This window comes from Geospiza fortis, unplaced genomic scaffold (assembly GCF_000277835.1).
Source record: "Geospiza fortis unplaced genomic scaffold, GeoFor_1.0 scaffold78, whole genome shotgun sequence".
Taxonomy (NCBI): Eukaryota; Metazoa; Chordata; class Aves; order Passeriformes; family Thraupidae; genus Geospiza; species Geospiza fortis.
The window spans coordinates 5926856-5948220 of NW_005054339.1; the positions used below are offsets into that span (position 1 = coordinate 5926856).

At 38.9% G+C, this 21365-nt stretch overlaps 1 protein-coding gene across 1 annotated transcript in view; it reads right to left on the minus strand.

Annotated features, from left to right (window-relative positions):
- The window catches only part of EEFSEC (eukaryotic elongation factor, selenocysteine-tRNA specific), a 122159-nt gene that overhangs the window by 44625 nt on the left and 56169 nt on the right, over positions 1-21365 (minus strand). The window contains exon 5 of the mRNA XM_031058190.1: positions 10752-11393. Coding sequence (XP_030914050.1) covers positions 10752-11393 — 642 coding nt within the window. The remainder of the gene's footprint in view (positions 1-10751; positions 11394-21365) is intronic.

The window sequence follows — 21365 nt, forward strand, 5'->3', positions numbered from 1 at the left end:
AAAGCCAAACGCCACAAAGACAGTAAGGGATCCGCAGTCTGCTCTGAAGCAGCAGCAAGGGGCCTAGCAATGAGGGCAGACTAATTTTATTAACTTCAGGGAAACTTCAAAAAGCTTTAGGGGCTTTAATGCCAGACAGAGACGACCCCAAAAGTCAGTTTAAGTGCTGCATAAACAAAGGATTAGGGCAAGAAAAAGCTGAAGGCTCCTTGCATTTCTTGTTTATATTGTCATATGACCTAGTAGGAGTGGGAGAGGGCTGCCTCTCTGACTTTAATCCCCCATGGTGTACAGTGGCGTTTCAGTTCACTGACCTACATTACGATAATATTTTTTTAAATTTATGGGCAGAGGTGCAGTATCAAACTCACTTAAGGACGTTTAAAAAAGAAAAGGGGCAGGATGGAAAAAATACCCAGAAGAGAAATTTTCTGGCTGGTATAGCCTCCCCCTCTCACTTAGGTTAGATCAGCAGCTTAGAAAAGGATTTCAAGTTCAAAGGGAATGTCTCTGTTACTCTTGTTTTATGGCTTAGACCAGAGGACACAATAGCACTGAGTTTATGAAATATCCCTTCCCACTTGGCTTTTGTGTTTGCACAAAAAAAAAAGTAAACAGTGCTTTATAACCGTAGGTGAAGTATGTGCATCTCTGGCACATAACCCTTGCGCTGAAACCAAGAAGTTAGCATAAAAAAATAACCAACTTGCACTCCTCATCTCTTCAGTACTTACCCTGCCTTAGACTGTTTGCAAAACCACAGTTCATGTTATATGTTGGAATTCAGTGCAAACCATAGTATTAATTCCAAGGAAAAACAACTCCAGGATGCCCCTTTGAGCAGGACAGCAAGTTCTGCTGTCCAGCCTGTTAAACAACCCTCCTTTTTAGGTTCATTCAGAAATGACTGTCACCTGAACATTCTCTCAAACAATCCATCACACATATTTTGAGAGCAAATAACTCTCATCTCTTAATGTATCTGTATGGAAAAAAAAAGTGGATCAGAACAGAAACACATGAGGAAACAAAGTGGTGCCAGTATGAGAGGGAAATCAGGAAAGGCTTAAGACAAAGTAAAAGCACTGAATATTAAATACTAGAAAAGATACTGAGAAATAGAAGGAATAACCTTTTCTGATTTAATAAAAAGTTACATGAGTTTAAAAAGAAATTCTTTTAAAGGCCTGAGGATTATTCTGAGCAAACTCATAAAAGGTTCATTGGAACTAAAGCAGAAAAACAACAGGAGAGAAAAACAGAACAAAAAGAACCTGTGACTAATACTGAAAATACAAAGCATTTTTATTACTTTTTTGTACGTCAGAAAAAGTACACTTGAGACATCTTCATCATGATCAGTGACAGCTCATTTATTTCTAGAAAACAGTTTCAAGCACTTTCCATTTCTGTGTCAGAAATGGGAATATTTTTGAGCCTGCAAATTCCTGTTCTCTTTTAAAACAACGTTTCATGCATTGAGAAAATGATGGTACATGAGGCCACAAAAAGGGTGAAGGAGAAAGGAAGTGAGAGGATTGCACCAATGATCAAGTTTCCAGCTTTTTTGACTCTACAAAAACTTCTAGTTTATAGCTGGTTACTGAGAACTAGCTGAACAACTTGGGACAAAAAGAATTATTTGGTCAGTCACAGCTTTTCCTCATGACCTTAATTACAGCAACATAAAGACTTTTCTTTCTGCAACTCCCTCCAGCACTAGAAGCCTTCAGCTTCACATCTCATTACTGCTGTTTTAATGGAAGCCATCACATTAACATCTCCACATATCCATTAACTTGGTTTTCAGATGTTTGTCCCATCTCTCACCAGCCTATGTTTCTTATATCAAAAAAACATTTTCTTTTCTCTCCCTTTCTGAGTAAAGGGACAGTTGAGTTTGGGAACATTTAACAAGCCCATAAAATGCCCTTCTCTTTGCTGAGCATTGTGCCACCCCTGGTAAAACATTGCATGGCAGCAAAAAAAAAGGAGTGCTGAGTACTGAATCAGGACAATGAGTGAGAGGTGCACAACCAGACTGCTCTAGGTTCTAAAAGCTCTACACCTCCCCAACAGCATTCTCCAGTCACATACAGGGTTTCAACAGGGCACTGTTCATTCATTATGCACCTTTACAGTGCAAGTTTTCTTCATCTCTGTTCAAAGCTTAGCAGGGTTGAATCCCAAAAGAAACACAGGCACTGAATTCCTGACATGGTCTGAATGAAAACATTAGTTTTACCAAGTGAGAAGAAGCTGGTTCATGTCATGATTTCATTTTTTTATTAATCTATGCTGCATTCCCATTATGTGGAAAACGCAACATTAACAGATATGGGAAAGTGGAGGCTCAAGACTGTTACTACATCCTACACCATCCATCTCCAGAGCAGCCAGCCCTGGCTTGCTGCACAGATTAAAAACCCTATGATCCTTACTATCCAAGAATAAAAACCAAACCACAAGCTGTTCTCTAGACAAGATGGTATGTACAGGTCTTGACCTGGCTCTGTAAGCATGCCAAGCTGAAGATGTCTCCTCTTCCTGAAGAAGGTTCTGAGCAGCCAGGAAGGTTGGTGGTGGTACCTCCATGACTTAAAAACACACAGGAAATTTCTTAACTTTTAAAAAAGTATTTTTAACTTTGGTGATCTCAGGTTCTTAAATCCTAAACATAGAAAAAAAGACATCAGTGGGACATGGCAAGTTTCATTTGGTACAGTGCACAGACCTGGCACATAGCAAGAGGTCAGACATAGCCACAGTAAGTTAAATGTCTAAAGGAAACTGCCCACAAATAGCTTGAGGAGGGCAGGGGGGAATGAAGAGCAGAGGCTTACAGAATCCACATTGGAAGGAGGCAACAATGAGAGGACAGGCCTGGAAAGAGCTGCCTGAAGCAACTGCTGCTGAGGAAGAAGAGAACTGTCTCTGACAGACTTGCATTCCCCTCTCAATACATTCCAATGCCCTGAGTCTGTCCCCTCCCCTGAGGATCTCCAGCTCCAGAATGTGGATCTGCTGCCCAAAGCCACCTCCTCCAGCAGGTAACAGCCTCCTCCTGCCATTTGGCTGACAAGGTTTGTGCTACCAAGCCACACAAGCCTGTGCTACACTGGATGTTTACAACTGCAGCCCCAGTGAAGGTGCACAGTAAAAGGATGGCCAAGCTTCAGCAATACGGAGGTTTAATTTTACTTCATCTTTTGACTTTAAAAATACCTAGGAAATTAAATAACTTAGGTTTTATATGAAAGTAAGTTGCAGAATTGGGCACTTAAGAAGTTAAGAAATGCCAGATGTCCATACAATCTTATCCCTGCTCCTCTTTGATATGCTCCATGATATAGTCTTAACATGACCACATCCAAAAAAATTTCAGAGGAACCTTGCCTTATTAAGTGCACAGGGTAGAGGCACAGGGGAGCAGAATTAATGTTGCATAAGCAACTGTAAATCTGGTATTTCCTAACTTTCAAGTTCTTCATTTTGCAACCTAAGCAACATTCTTAATTTATTTTTGTATCCAATAAATAAAATGGTGTATTGGTTGCCTTGCTGACAAACTGATTCCCCCACAGGTGACTGTTACACAACCTCAGAAAAATCAAGACCAGCTGTCCACACACTTGCAAGACTCAAAAGCATGTCTGCATTTTAAATTTAATAATGTAAATAATAACCATAGGTGTTACTCAAACCTTGCAAAATTCTACTACCCAGTCACGTGGAGTAAGCCATTCTTTTGCTGGTGAGTGAACAAAACTTTTTTTTTATGGCTAAGAAGGCAGATTCTGCAACTTACCTGGTACACTTTTATGACAAATTTATTGTACTGTGTTAATCCATAGGCTGAGTTGGGAAATATCACTATCCTTTTCCCAGCACAGTTTAGCAGAAATGGTATTTCTGTTTAATGGGCAGTAAGCCCTCTCCTCTCCCTTATCCCCCTATGCTTCTCAAACTCTTTTACTGAAAAACCAAACAAGAGCCAATAAATAAATGCATCTTTTCTATTCCTATTTAACAGTGCATTTTAACTAGTAAATGTGCTGTGCACTTTTATTCACCTGATTGCCTTCATCTCTGTATTATTACTGTATTTAGCATACCATCAGCAGCCAAGCAGAACCAAACAAACTCATGTTCAGACTTCAAAGCAGGAAAAATAGTAATTGTGGCGTCTGCATGTTTACAGTAGATGATGGAGTGACATCCACCACTTCTCCCAGCTGGAGTCACAGAGGGCTCTGCAGACAGCCCAGGTCACTGCTTGTACATGCAGGCAGCGCTCCATCAGATTTCAGAGTGGCCTTGTTACTCACAGGGTGCCCCTATCAGTCTGCAAACCCCACCTCAGTCACCCAGAGAGCACCTGGCTGTTGCAGGGTTTTACTTGCTATGCCCCTGGCATTGCACTGTCACTGCAGATGAAACATTAGCCCTAGTAAGACAATGAAACATCCTGTACCTAGAAATAAGTTAGATGGAAGAGTCTAACTATCCAAGGTGCTAAATTTTAATTATCTTCATTCATAGCAGCACCATGCAATCACTCAACAGAAAATTTAAGGGACAGTATTTCTGTCACATGTACTTTGAAAACAGTCTAGAGGCACAACTCTGAAACAAATTCTGGTATTATGGATACCTACAAAGGATTAAGTGAAAAAAATACCAGTGTTGTTTATAAATGATCCACTACCCAGGAATCTTTCCAGACAGGAATACTCTGGTACTCCTATAGTAACCTACTGCCTCCCCAAGCAAAGGTCTCCACCACAGAACTGGTCTCATCCCTTAAATGAATCACATCACATGTTCCTATTCACTCATGGGCAAGTCCATTTCTCCTCCTTTGCACACTCCTTCAGCAGTGTGGTTAAGCGTGTGGCTACTGCAAACCTGTCATGTGCTCAGTAACTAAATGTGCTGTTTCCACTCAAATATTGCTCATAGTTTTTAAAAACCCACCATTTTCAAAACTGCTGCTTTTGAAAATGTCTAGTTCCCCAAGGGACAGTCTAGGTCATTCCTGGTCATCAACAAATTTAATACAATTTCCTCACAGTTCCTGTAATTGCTTACTGGCACTCATCTCCACAATATCCCATCCTTCTTCTGAAAGACCAGAAGGATCTGTGAAGTGATGGTGACAAAGACCTTCCCTTTGACCACTCAGGTAATCTACTTGCTCTGACAAAGCTCTTCCTATCCTGCTGGAAGAAGAGGAAAGAGCCCAACACTTTTAAAAGATGCTGAAAGATAAGCTTTCTCTCTTCCATTCAGGCTTCAGAAGAGATGAGCTGATAAAGATCTTGATAACTCACCCTGCTTTCACTTATTGCTCTTGCAACAATGTGTTTCTCCTTGGGGACACTTAGACCACACCAATATGCAAACAATTAGTAACATGTTGTTATTAAGCAACAGGCATCCCTAAAAACAAAGCATGCTGGCTACATGATGGCCTCAGCCCCCAGGAGAATGAGTACAAGAAAATTCACCATCCAGCAACCCACAAAACCCGTGAACAAAGTGGGATGAACGAAACCAGGACATCATGCACCATGGTTACCACCAAGTAAAGCCCAAAGAGCAAGGCAAATCATGAGAAAGATACATTAAAAACTTCAAAATAGAGGGAACTAATTCTTCTAACTGATAAAGTATTCTTATAAAGGACAAGCCCATTATGACAGGAAAGCATTCTTCTACACTTAAAATGGGAAACCATTCCAGCCAGCACATGTATATTTTTCACTACACAAGCCTGAAAGTGCAGAAGGTGCAGCTCACACTGCAAGACAGACTTTTCCTCCTCCTTTTGTTTCTGTCACAGAGCTTTGGATTTACGAGTACCCATGACAATAGGACTCTGTGGCAACCATTCTAAGATAAATCCTGCTCATGCAAACATTTTCAAAACAGGCAGAATATCTGAGTCATGCAGGAAAGCATGATGCACTCCTACAGTTCACCTTTCAGTTGAAACTCTCTGCACTCAACCTGTACGTTCGTGGAAGCCAAAGAGCAAATAATGTGACAAATATAAAGGATTTATTCCAGGAACTGAGTAAGTGCTTCATGAGTCAGACTAGAATTAACCTGCAAGGCTGCATAGAGGTTAAATTCAAAGAAGGTATTTCAGAGATAATGTTAGGATTAATACAAGTCTCTTTGCCCACAGAACTGTGAAGAGCTGAACACTGTCTCTAGAAGCACAAGACCAAGGACAAGAGCTGCTGCTTAGCTTTGTAATTTGTTTCCAGGAACAGCTGACCTGCTCCACTGCAGCAAGCAGTGCCAGCACTGAATGCCAAATCAGAGGGACAAAACCTCCTTCTCACTCATTTGCCCTTTTCCACCAAGATTCCCACATCACACTCCTTAGAGCTGCACTGGTGTTCACAATAGCACTCTCTTTTACCTTTTTATCAGTACAAGCCACTTGTTGCCAGCCTAGCTTTTTCCTATTGAGAGCACATTTGTCAGGCAGCCAAGGGTTTGCAAAAATAAAACATCCAGAGGGCGACAGTCTCTGCCTCCACATAACCACACCCGAAAGATGCTCTAGACAGAAACTTCCTCCCACTGAAGTTCTCCCCTCTCTCCAGTCCTCTCTGCAAGAGAAAGCTGGACTAGCATTTCACACTATTTTTGAAACCATGAGGTTAAGCAAATATGAACCTCTACCACTGTCATCTTAGTTCTGATGAAATATTTAGATTTTCCTTAAAACTCACCATACTTACGCATAAAAAACCCCTCGTGGTCTAAAGTGAAATAGAGCATTCACACATTTTCATAACAGCTCAGGAATATCAAATGGTATAATACCAGATAAAAACCATTACTGCAGTAGAACCATGCAACATTTTCATAACCAACAGGCAATCCCAGTGCCTCAATTTCATAGACTAAGCTGCACCTCAGACAGCACTAACTTCTCATATAGTAGTTTGTCATAGATCACAGTAATACATATTCCCCTTTATTCTGCTTCCCCCCCCTCCAAAAAATCAGTAGATGAATAAACAAGGATGCACTGCAGACAAGTAAATACAAATATTTTGATGAGCAACAGTAGTCAAGGGTGGTTCTTTCTCTCCCAGAGCTCCACTCAATCTTGGCATTAGAGACAATACCAAAAGGGAAAAGTGAGCAGTAAAAAATGCAATGACAGGGTACTTGAATTTTTGTAGAACATTTTCCACCACTTCAGCAGATGAGAAAAAACAGGAAGCTCAGGCATGAAATTTCAGTAAACTGTACTCCTCAAAGACTGTTTGCTAGCTTAAGTATGATTTTTTTAAAAATACTGTGTAGTAAATGCCATTATTTTCCATGGATTTCATTTCTATGTGAACCAAGAAAAATGTCACACTTTCTTGTAGAGAGACAAAAAATGTTGGAGAATAAATATTCTTGTTTTATTTTAAAAAATAAACCTTACAGTGCAGAGGGGTGCCACACACAAGGGGCAGAAAGAAAAATACTGTGATGCTGAAATTTAATGAATTTACAGTTCTCACTATTCCATCAGTGCTCTGAAAGTAATCAGAATAGGAACAAAAAGCCAAACCATAAATGCCTGATTTCTCCTGGGTAAACTGGTAGTTAAACTGCAGGGAATTTATTTTAATTCCAGCAGCAAGCAGGGGGGCTTGGGAGACCCCACATCAGATTAGCAGCAATGTTTTACAAATGGGCACTATTGAATTCCCCTGCATCCCAGTTTGGAAGCATGTTTCTATGGTGAACCCGAGGAGGGACCTTACATGGCCCTGCCTCCCTCTCTCCCAGCCTTTCAGGAAGCTATGAAGCTAATTTTCCCCAGCAGTATTCTCTGAAGGAAAAAGTTCACTTCTTGTGAAGGTAACATGTATTTTTTAATTATTATTATTATTTTATGCCTCCCTAGGGAAAGTGAGGAGGGGGGAGCTTCCTTGCTCAACAGAGAAAGAAATTTTCCTGTACCAGTGCCAAGAACAGACACCCTAAATTCAGCGATCCTAATCTCCAGCCATCCATCAGCAGCAGGGTGGGACCAGCTGATTCAAGTTTTCTATTAGCTGGTGACTTTGTGTACTAAAATAAGTCTCTGTACCACCCAATTGTTCCTGCTGCTGTGCTCTGCAAAGCACAGACTCAGCCAGCAGCTACCTCGGCTCTAAGCACTTCCCCAGCAGCCCCTTTATACCTGGCACAATCCTCTTCCCACCAACCCTTCCAAGTCCCTGAGCACTCCTGGGACTTTACACCATGAGCCTTTCCTACAGTGTTTGCTCCATCATCCCTTCAGCATGCATCAGGGAAAATGCCAGCTCCAAGTATGTGCAATATCTATCACAGGAGGCAGAATGTGGGTACAAAGCTGTGATGGCAATTGTCCCTTCACAGGACCAGTTAGCATCACACACACAGTGACCAAGGCACATATATAGGGCACACTGTGGTACAGAGGCAGGATAAAACAATAAACCTCCCTGATCTACATGTTAAAAGGCACAGGAAGATAAAATAGTTCACTAACATAGCCTAATAAATTATTCTGTTGGTCAAATATTAAATAAAGCGTGTTCTTTATTTTCTGGCCCAAACAAAAACCAAACTATGAGTAATTGATTAGCATTATACCATTATTTACACAGTAAAATCTAGAGCAGAATATATAAACCAGCACACAGCTTGAACACAACACTAAATAAAAACAATCAAAATTGTATGACCAGGGCTAACAGCAAACTGTCGACCCCAACAGACAACTCACACGCTTGGTAGTCTGCAAGTTTTTAAGTGCCAGGTACTGAGAACAAAAATAAAGAATGTTTGACCAGTTCACCTCAGTGAGAGAAAGGCACCTGTTTCCATGGCTCACACAAACTTCCATGCCCATTGTTATTGCAAGCCAGCTCTCACTGGATCCTGGCAGCATGGGCCATGCACAAGTGCATCAATCTTTAGCCAAGATAAAGGCAAAAGTTTCATGAGTTCAGAAAGCTCCTGAGTGCCAGAGGAATGACAGACTGACATATTTGGTCTAGAGCTTCTCTGCAGCTTAGAGTCCAGAGACTTTGGATTCCTGGTTCTAATTCAGTGTCTCCATCAGCCAGAGAGAAAGGCAGCTGGACATCTCAAACAAAGGAGACAACACACCTGCTACCAAAATTGGGAAGAGTGACTATGGGTTTTGGGTGTTTCAGATAATTCATATAAACAAAGATAAAAATTCAGAAAGCTACAGACATCCCCCTCCTAACTACCTCCTTTTCTAGTGACAAAACTGGCATTCAAAAAATCAACACAATGCCATAGGTCTGTCATTCCTTTGAAATAAAAGGCTTCCAAAATGAGAAGTAAAAATTCAAAGGAGAAACTAATATTTTCTTTTTTTTTTTTAAGAGCTAAAAATTCAATAGAAACCTCAGGAAAAAAGGGGAAGAAATACGAATTAGCTATTTGATCAATTAATTTAGTGAGGCATTTTGAAGAACCTCACTAATCATGCCATAGTAGGCATCTCCCTACAATTAAATTAGTAAAGCAAACAAACAATATTCAAGGAGTCTGCATTATACATGGCAAACACAGTATCATATGCCAAGTGTTTAGTCTCCTATAGCAAATTAAGGAGAGATATTATGCAATCCTCAACTCAGCTTTAAGGAATTTTGAAAAGAAGAATGCTAAACATTTTGTTCAAACAATGAAGTTTTGAGTTAGGAAAATCAAAATTAAAAGAGTAGGAAAATCAAAATTAAAATAGTTTTTTACCCAATATTTAATAGATCATCTATCATACCAATACATGAAGTAAACAAATGCTGAAGTTTACCCCTTAATGAACAGAGTTGATGCAAACAATTAAGTTACTTATACATTGCACATTTCCACCTAAACCATTCCTCATGAAAAATTCCACTGTGCAATGTAGCAACAAGTGATTCTCCACTGCTGACTGAAGGGTAACCAGCACCAAGGGCAAACCTATGCCAGCAATGTAACACCAACCACTACAGACAGTGCATCTCTCCAATTCCAATGGCAGAGTACAAACAAATCCCCTTTTATTTGCACTGTAGCTCTAACTCCTGCCGAAAGCATCTCTGTTTTCTGCTACACTGAGATGGGTCAAATACAAACCCTATAAGAGATATGATGATAATTATTATTATCTGTATGACATAGAAATAACATGCATTGGGCATGGCTGGAGTTGTCCATGTCATGAATCTGATTCCAATTTCAACATGTTCTCACTAGTGTAAGGCACCCTGTAGGAAATTTCTTTTTGCCTACTAAAATAAATGCTCTTATTTGCTAAAAAGTAAAGATACCAAAAAATAATTACTTGTGTTATTTGTGTTATTTAACCAAATGCTACTTTGTTTTCCACTGTCTTTACATTTTCAATGTACTGCAGATTGTGTAAAATACATCAATAGAAACCTGGAAGTTTTGTCACTTAGGAAGGTGCACAAAGCCACTCTCTGGGAGGAACACACTGATCAGACTCTGAAAGGATCAGTGCAAAACCAGCACCACATTACTCACCACTGGATTACACTGAATAAATCAGTCACTTTAAACAGTGATTTCTGCTTGCAAGCAGACCAGATGTAATACAAACATTAGAAAAATCTGCGTAAGTGCTCTGGAACATAGCAGTGACAATTCTGCAGTCCACCATCATACACAGGACAAATATTTCCAGTTCCCATATATAGCACAGAGAGACAGCTTACCCTTTCCACCTGTCCTTCTTTGTGCTTCTGTTTGTACACTTTCAGCTTTGGAAGGAAAGTCTCTGTGTAGTTCTTGTCTTCCATGCCTTGGAGCAGCACCCCATGGAATGCCAGCCTGCAGGTATTGGCATGAATATCTGTATCCAGCTTAGAGCCAATCACAAGGCACAGTTTAGGACAAGTGACTGGTTTTTCAAACTCCAGCAAAGCCCACTGTTGTTTTGGGAGCTGGACTTCTCCTGCCTGGTCATTTTCTTTGTTCTCCTCTGAAGAAACTGAGTCCTTGGACAAATATTGCTCTTGATAAAGATAATCTTTTTCAAAATCAAACACATTTTCTTGAATTTGTTCATTGAAGTTGGCAGGGGCTGGACTGAAAAACATCACTCTTCCCATAACTGTCTCATGACCGACTGTGATGTGGAACTTGGCCTTAGTCTGAAGAGCTCCTCGGAAATACTGAATTTTCTTCAGGGAAATGATGGCAGCGTGGATGGTGTGAAGTGAATCTGGGGTGCAAATCAGGCCTCGTTCTAGCAGCTTGGGATCAAACTGGGTCACACAGACACCCACTCTGTCACCCTGCATTGCATAAGTCACAGGAGTATGGAACATCTGCATGGACTTGACCTTCTTTGTCACCTATGGATGAAAGGGGAACAAAAAGAATGAAACAATTAATTGCACACGAGTGCATCATAAGCACTCAGATGCTCGTGTCACATGTTATCTGCTTATACTGTTATGTATCAGCCACACATGACACCCTGCTGTCTTGCAAGGCAACTGACCTTCTAGAAGAGTCCACAACTCAAAAAGTAGAAGGCCAATAGTCTGAGAACTCCGTCACTTAAAATTACCACATATTTGAGCCCCCTAGCTTATTCTTCTTCTGTTCATGAGAATGAAGATTATCATGACCCCAACTGTTGATATTTACATCATCTGTGCTGCAGTACCCACAATACTATCTGCAAATAATCAGATATACCCACACTGTGGAATAGCTTAAAAATACTCCCTTGAGCATCTGCAGCATCAAAAGTTTAGCACTACAACACCCATTCATGCACCTATGTGTCTGCTTTCCCACCCCTTCCAGGAAAATCCTTTCACACACTTTGACATGGTTGAATAAACTGTAAAATGTGCAGAGCAAAAAAAAATTTATATTTGCACAGCACCAAGCACAATGAACTCATGAACCAGCACTACAAAATAATCAGTAATACAAAAGCCCACCCATTCCTGGTCTGTAGTATTCCATAGACTAAAAAAGAAAATCCTCACACCTTTCTTAGGAAGATTTGAATGTTCATGAACATACAGCTAGCATTGCTGCCACTAAAAGGTGGGGCTCCATATCTCAGGAATATCATAGGAAAAGTGAAACACCAATCACTACTTTTACTAAAATTTCCCAGATGCTATCAACTTTTGGCCTTAATGAGCTTACTCTGTATTACTTATTTCAAGGAGAGGAGAAGAATGAAATAAACTTTTAAAGATCAGTCTAGGCTCAGCTTGATCAGACTAAACTGGTTTAGTTTAACAAGGATTCATTGATTCATTTTTGTTTTTTTCCTTTTCAGTTCAGCAAACCTTCACCCTTAATAAGCACCCCCACCCCCTCAAGTTGAATGTAACCAAAAGTTTTTCTGGTAATATGTTTATGGTGCCACCTGTTGCATTCCTACAAATGCTAGATGCTTCTATAGGTAACCCCTCTGCTTCAAGTCCCGACATCAGATAGCTTTTAATACCGAAATGATATCTTTGGCAATAAAAAAAATTATCTCCTAAATAAATGTTATGTACTTGGACAAGAGTCCTTAGTACAGTAAAGTTATACACAGCATTTTTGAAGGGCTGAAACCTCAATACTCAGATCCAAGAACTGAACTCTTCATGAGAATGCTCAATTCCAGAGATAATTTTTTTAGTATGCTTTTATCTACATGCAATAGATTATACTGTGGATGTGTACAGAAGAACAACATTGCTAGGACAGATCTCAACTCTCAGCATAATTTCTTCTTCCATCTCCCTTTACTTATCATCAATTCTACAGTTATCAAAAAGGTTCACGCCAAATGCTACTGTGCAACTCTCAGCATTCAAGGCTTTTACTTTCTTAATCAGCTGGATCTATCCTCAAATCAATCTCCAACCAACCCGTGTCCCTTAGTAGCCCATCTTCTAATCCCAGCCCACTCATTTATCTTCTAACTCCTGAAAATAAAAACACAAAATATGCAAGCACTGATGAAGAGAATTCCAAACCAAAGGACTGAACTCAGCAGAGCTGGGCTTCATCCTCAGATGTCACTCAGCTTCAGAGCACAGCATTTAGGCTGGACAATTCACAACAGTCTAGGCAACTTAGTTATCTTCATCACAAAGCTATTTACTCAGTAATTAATAATACTGAATATATCAGCTTTTTCTGCATGTTAGCTGCAATGCTTAAGTGGAAACGAAATAAGGTTTTTCACATTCTCCTTTTCCACAAAACTTGCTGCCCTGTATGGAAGACATCTCACTTGGCTCCATATAATCTGTCTATGCCTATTCCCAATATCACCTGACCCAGAGGGGAACAAATTGCAGAAACTTAGATCAAAAAAGAAGAGCAGCTGAAGAGTCTATTGGTTGAACTAAAACCTTCAGTAACTGAAATATAAAGAGGTCTCCAAATAAGTCAGCAAAAAATGGTCACAGGCAATATACAGAAAGCTCTTAAAAAAAAAAAGAAAAAAAAGCAGCTACATGCCTTCTGGAAAACAACAAAAATCTTGTATTCTTTTTGGAAATCATAATTATACAAATAACAATACCCATGAGCTTCACCACTATGAATATTGTTTGGGTTCCCTGAGCCTCTGGCTGCTAACCAAAACCAAAAGAAACACCCTGTTACAGATTATAATGTTATTATTACAACATTTTTCAAATCAAATGCCACATCAATGCCTGTGAATTCTTGAAGAATCCCCAAAATATTATGAGAAAGGAGATCAAGAGGTATGTTCATGTAAGAGAAAAAACTCTCACTAAAAATGCCTGAACCAAAGTAGTTTGTCAAGATATTAACTAATGTCAAAACAGACTTAAAAGGCCATTGTAAATACTTGGTAGTTTCAGTTTCAAGCATTTTTGTACTCAAATAAACATTCATTACCGCTTTAGTTAAACCTCCTCAACAATACTAACCATAGAGATACATTGGAGAGAAACAATTTGGCATTTACCTCCAGCTTTCTATTGACTTCCAAGATTGTATTTTTAAAGGCTGGAAGTAGAGGGGCTTGAATCAAACCTTTCCCAAACCCTTCCTCTCCAGTTTCAATCATTATTATAGTTGCATCAATGGTGATACAAGTAATGTTTAAGGACTTCAAGAAGAAAAATGAAACATTAAAAACCCAAGATTTTCTAAACATAAGTGTTTCAAAGACATTACAAGCACTACAAGAATGAATCTGTAGTATGAAAAGTACCAGCCCAAACAATTTTGAAAGATTTCTGTGATTTCACATATGACAATACCAGCAGTGAATCTTTCCTCTTCTACAACCATAGATGGGGTCAATAAATTGGTAAAAACTAAGGAATCTTCCAGTACTGTCACTCCTCAAAACAGAATTGGAACCAGAAGATGCAGAAGAGATCTGTCTAGTTTTCTATTTTAAATGAAGTCACAAAGACTTTATTATTAGTATTCCAGTTTATATTATTTTTTAGAAATTATCCACCTAAACAGATGAATGAAAGTATTACAGAAACAGTCTATGTATATTAATCTGAAATATCTTTTACAGAATTTAGATAACATTTAAGACTAAAAAATGTGATTAGAAAACACAATTGTGCGCATATACTCAGAACACATATTGGCTTTTAATTAGGCATCCATGAAACTTTCCTCAGTGTTATGCCTACTCTCTCCTCTTAAATTAGCTCAAATGATTAGGTACATCTGACATGCAGCTCATAAACAGTGATCAGAAGGAGAATGAACAAGTACTTTTGAAATATTCACTTCACATGATTAACCTTTTTTCATTGTGATTTACAGTTCTCAACCATAACATACAAAGCTGGATTGTATCAGAATATAACTGTGTTCTGCCAAAATCCTCAGTTCAGCTACATTAAACAATACACAATTGTAAAGCATCACTTCCTGTGACAAAAAGTCTGCTGTAATTCCTATGTGTAAGATAAACACTGCAGTGGAGTATGGACACAAAAGTATTTCCCAGTGCTGAATGAAGCTCCTGTTCATACATTTGCTCATGGTCTTCACAGTTTCAAATGACAGTTCAAGAACAGTTTGGATCCTGACTGATTCTCTTTCAGAAAACATTATCCTACTAATTGAAAACACATTGGAAATTTGCAGAATCATGTAAAGATCCACCCAACTCTGTCCCCCCACAAGCAAAGTAGGTTATCTGTGCTGCCCCAAACTCTCTCCCAGAAGGGAATTGTGACTGTGCCCACCCAGAGCTCTCAGAATCATCTGATTTCCTTTTAGCTGGGTCTGGCTTTCACACAGGGCTGCTTGTCCTCAGACACAGTAGGAAATGCCATTTCATCACTCAACCTACTGAGAATCACCACTTCATGCTGATCTATCCAGTACCTTGCAGATTATTTAATCAGCCCATTTATATTGGCTCTAATTAGTATCTATTATTGTATCTGAAGTTTCCATAAACCTATCAGAGAAAGAACACATCCAAGGCCATTTCTTTTTTCCCCTCCTGTTCTCAGTGCCAGAACTGTCAGAGGAGCACACAGCAGAGCACCTTAACTGACCATAACCTCTATTCCAAGAGTATAATGCTAGTAGGAACTAGAATCTGACCAGAGCACAGAGTGTGACTGGGGGGTGGATTAGATCTCCCAAAGTGAGTTGGAGTTGCTTCTCCTTCAAAAGGTCAGACATGGAACCAGCAGAGAAGTGAATCAGGGAGTTGGTCTGCACCCACTGTATCAAATAACAAGAGCCACAGTAGCTTTAAATCACTGATTTCCTGTTTTCTGAGCAGACCATGAACATCAGCACAGTATTTCACTCCATTTCACTCTGATCCTGACTGACAGAGACATTTGCCCATGGTTTAAAATACTCCAAATGTAGGGTTTTTCTTCAAGAGGCTCAAATACATAAGTAAAATTCATCTTTATTTTGTCTGGCCTTTAAAATACAAACCCAGAAGCATTGAAAAGGGTGCAAGTGACCCCCAGTATTAGATTTGTTTCTCTTATGCATATCTAGTTTCCCTATGTAAGGGATCCCTACAAGCTATAACAGAGTTCTAAGCTTTCAAATATTTTCTTTAGCTTCACAGCAATGGATTTTTAAAGTAGGGAGTTGGGGCTGGATCACCCAGTCCACCCCTCCACCACCAGAATGAGGTAAAATACTTCAGAGCACTGTCCTGAGCAACAGGAATTTGTAACTGAGACCAGCTATGACAAATATCTTTGGCATTTCTTTGCATTTATTTCAATCCCCCCATTTTAGTTCTCAAAATGCTGTCTGGAAAAAAACTTCTATCTTCTATTGTCCATGAAAATCACCCAAGGCCCATTTTAGCAGTCCCTCAAAGTGGGCAAATTAGGCCTTCAGACACAGAAAGTGAACAATATTGAGTGCAACTTCAGAGTGACAGGCTTTACTGCTTGTGAACTATGTAGGAAAACATGGAGAACATGGATACCATTACAAAACCTGTCACAAACTTTGCTAAGAAATTCACTCACATTTTGTTTTCTTGTGGCACAGGGGACTTGATTATATGTCAACATATAAATCAAGAGCCACATGTTGAAATCTTACATCATTTGTAGAGATCTGCTTCCTGTTTTAAATTTTAGTTTGCATAATCACATTAATGTTCCTAAAGCATTATGTAAAAAGCCATAAAAAGGGTGAGAAAGAAATTGGTATTCAAATGCAGATTGAAAAACGCAAAAAAAGAAATCAAAAGCACCAAACAGTTAAGCCCTTGAGATAAACAAATGTATCCAATATATGAGAACTTGTTATTTTAAGACCAAAGGAAAAGCCCACTAAGATTTTCAAAGCAGTTTACTATAGACTAATAGAAAACAGGGTACAGAAAAAGTCCACTAATGACTTTTTGCACTGATATGTCAGACCTTTTTTTCCTTTATTTATCCAACTTCCATTAAGTTATCAGCCATATGCCATTGCTCATAGCTTCTTTAGATAAAAACCTAGCCATCCTGCTGCCTCTCAATGCTGTGAGTGCATCTTTCTGATATGAGATACAGCAACCATGCTTCCCTGTAATGCTGATGAGAAACTGCAAAGTTAAAATAATTAGTCTCAATAATATGTTAGAGAAAATACTGATTATGAGTGCAGTATTTATAAAAGGAGGATTGCATATACAGGATAAAAAATGACCCCACTTCAAATAGTGAGGACTCCAACAAGTTTAAAGATAAAAATCACACTTCACAACCCAATCACTAAGAGCTGCATTTTTAAACTTACATTGAAAAAGGAACTGAAATTAAGACAGCATCATTTCAGCCCTTTAAAGGTTTAAAAATACACCAAGCTCAAGCCTGCCTGAATCAGTACCCTAGCAAGAAAAAACCCTCTCCAGAAGTCCAAGCTGGCCATACCTTGTCACAAAGTGCCAAATGCATGAAACACCACCTCAGTATCATCCAGAAGAGCATCTTTATAAGCAGAAGGGGAGCAGCAAACTCCCAACTGCACCACCAATATGCAATATCAGCACATCAATCACCAATCCCATACCTGCTGCTTTTCAAAGCAAGAACTTCCTTCCTCCCTGTTGATCTACTACGAATTCAAATAAAGAATAAGGTATCACATCTTCTCTCGTCTCTCTTGGTGGTCAGAAAATATCAAACTACACTGGCCTCTTGTCTGAAAGGCCACAAAGACTGAAAATTTTTTTCAGCCAGCCTGTGTTTAAGCACATAACTGAAACGAAGCAAAGCTCCAATTAAAACATAAGCAGACACCGTTATAAATTCTCTTCTAAACATGAAGAATGTTGAATTCTTTGCTTTATGAGGGATGGCAAAGTCAAATCCCATAGATGAGCAAGCAGCCATGTATTTAGTGAAGCTGGCAAACCACTCCAGCTCAAAAGCACTAAAAGGACATGCAGGATTATGAAGGCACAAGAGAGCAACAATGAGCCATCACAAATAAAAAGTCATATCCTCCACTGAAGTTTCAAAAATCTTTTGTTTTAAGAAATAATGTAGGAAGTATTTTCTAGATTCTCTGAGATGCCTTTGTGGTTCATGCAGTAACTAGTTAGCTCCAAAATTTTAACCAGGATTTCAAAACAGCATAAAATGGAGATAAAACAGGAGGTGTCAATAATACAAGAGCTGTCAATAACACATCATTGAACAGCAAATCAGACAACGCAGCCTCTGCCCACTGCTCAGGTTGTGAGAGCTTTCTCTTCTGAGTCAACATCACAGGAGCAGCTAGGACCAGCTACAAAGAGTAGAAACCTCCAAGAGTCAGAAATAATTCCAAGTGTGTGGGTTCCAGCAAGATCATATGGCTAACTAGCAATTATCTGAAAGACCTTGAATATTTCTAGATTCTATTATTTCTGCACAGCCTCACCTCCATGTGGGAAAGGAATATAGCATCTGAAGAAAAAATTATTTCATATTGAATGATTCTGTTAAGTCTAATTTTTTTAAAGTAAGTTTTATAAGGGCATTCACCGTATGACCACTGTGGTGCTTATGTAACACCCCACACATGCTAGAAGATTTTATTTAATATATTCCTCCTTCTGGATGAAATAACACCAGAGCCTGAAGAGTCTGCACTGCAACACTGGAATAAAGCAATATAAAAGGGGATACTAAAATCCATTTGCGTTATTCCCTTTCCCAGCATCTGAAATATGACTATATATATATATATATATGACCCAATATATAAAGCAGTAGGTCAATGACCTTACTCTCATGCAACTCCAATACCATCATTTTAATTTATATTACATGTATGCTATATTCATGCAGACAGTCAAAAATCAAAAGATTAAGATTGTTCAGGTAAACTTAAGTGACCTTCTGTACTTAAGCAGTCTTTTCTAGCCTTTAAACATATAATTTTTTTTCAATAGAACTTAATCTATCCCATGCGCAGGCTGGACAAATCTCACTGAATAAAAAATCCTGTCCTCTATTTATTTTCTTCTCATGACTGAACTGCCCAGAATTCATTATTTACTGTAAACCATCAAATTCCCACTGTATTACATGTAGGCTATCTTACTGGAGTATTTATTTGGTAAACTCCAGTAATCTTGTCACCCTTGTGATATAACATGGCATTACGCCTCACTGCAGATAAATTCAACTGCATCATTTGTCACAACCCAAATTCTCAAGGAAAAGAACCAAACAACCATGTCCACTTCTTAAGACGAAAAGGCTAATTTTTCAGAATTATTACAACTTCATAGCAATTTCCTCATCCACAGCAAAGCTTCCAATAAACATAACCATTTCAGACAACTTTTAACTCACACCAACCCCCCCAGTCCATCCCATCCCTCCCCAGCTGCCACATGAGAACATTGTGAGAGATGCTGTCCAAACCCCACTCAGGCCATGACTCCTCCTGTCTCTGTGTTCTGCCCCAGAAGACAATCAGGCTGCTCAAGCACCTTGCAGCATTTCCCAGTAACACAAGTTTTTAAAGCACTCTTTGGCCCCCACCCTCACCTCTGCCAAGCCTCACTGCGCTTTTATTTTCTCTCTGCTTTGCCTCTTCTAGATGTGGGTCAATCTTTTCACACAGGAGAGGATCACCTCTCATTTTGGTCCTCTGGCCAAAAGAGCCCAACAGCCACACACAACAAATGTCTGTCAGGTAGGGAATAGATCCCTGCACCTCCTGGATCTGTGGAAGGATGCAGAGTGCAGTCACCTACCATAATCCTTTCATCTCAAAATGACTAAAATATCTCAGGGTTTTAGTTTGGGGGGGTTTTTTTGTTTGTTTGTTGTTTTGGGTTTTTTGTTGTTGTTGTTGTTGTTGTTGTTGGTTTTTTTGTAACAAGAAAGGAATATTAAGATGCCAAGTATCCTAAATCAAGTGGTACTGCTTGTGCCACCTATCACCACAGATGACAAGGTATGCATTTTAAATGCACAGTATATTGCCAATGAGTTGAGGTAGCAAGTATCAATGCAGAGAATGTCAGAGCCATAGTAAAACTATGACACAGAAGCAGCTTAACATTTACATTCCAATTAAAATTTCTGCAACTTATCAAAAATATTTCAATAAAACATTTTTCAAAGAAAAAAAAGAAGTCAAAACCAACGCAAAATTATAGGTTAAAGAAAGGCTGTCTGGAATTTTCTTCTTCCAACAGAACAAACTGAATTTTTTTTTCCAAATATATTTCGGTTTAGAACAATAATAATACTTTTATCTGAAGACTTCAAAGTCACATGCAAAAAAATATATCACAGTAAACACAGGGTTGAAGGTTTTATAGAATTTCTACTGGCTTTTCCCCCCCTTCTTCTTTAAAAGAAATTTGTTTACTACCAGTCTTTGAAAAGCATAAAAGGGAGGAAACTATAGGGAAAATAAGTAAAACTTTTATGTGTAAGGAACATTTGGAGCTTTGTGAGAAGTCTGATTTTGACAGAATATGCGACATGTAGCCCAATGTGAGTAATATTAGATCTCAAATAAAAATCAGCCCATGAATATACATAATCCAAAAGGTAATTCTCCCAATCTCTGAAATGTAATGGAGCCACTCTAGATCACTGAGGCATGAATATTTACCGTATTCAGGCTTTACTGCTCTCGATCTGGGTTCAATTTTGCAAATTAAAATGAAGGCTCTGTGGATAGAGAGATTAAAGAAGAACATCCCAAAGCCTGCCTGTTTGCTTGGTGTGGTAGCAGTGATCTGGTTACCCTTCTGTTGGGTTATTTCTTTTTACTTATTGGAGTAGTTCAAAAGCAATTGAGAGTGGAAAAGGAGGTCATTTTTGGGTCACAACCTTAGAGTTACAGGCTCACTAAGAAAAACAAACAGAGTGAACATAAAGCTGCATTTAAAATAATGAAAAATAGTATTTTCAACTCTTTTCACTTCTATTTTGAATGACCAGGGGGAGAAATAAGAAAAAAGTTGTTTTGCTCATTTCTTTCTCACGAACAAAGTTCTCCTGTCCTTTCTCTAAAATAAGCTTGTTAATAGAAGCCATGATTTATACAAAATGAAACAAAGGTGATGAATAATTACTGAGAGATCTGGTAGGCTTCATTAGCTATGGCAAACGTTAACATTAATCGTGATGATTTGTACATTTTCTAGGCAATGCTTGGAATATAAATACAGCAGCACCCAGGTGCAATACAGCAAACAAGCAAACACAACGCACACAACAGTACAAATCAAATGATACAGTGCTGCTCCTGGTGAATTCCTTCTACTAATTACAATCAAAACAAAGGCTACCTCTGCTAGGAGAAGAAAAGAAAATGAAATTAATTATGATCAGACAAGTATTTTTCGCAATACTTTTTAG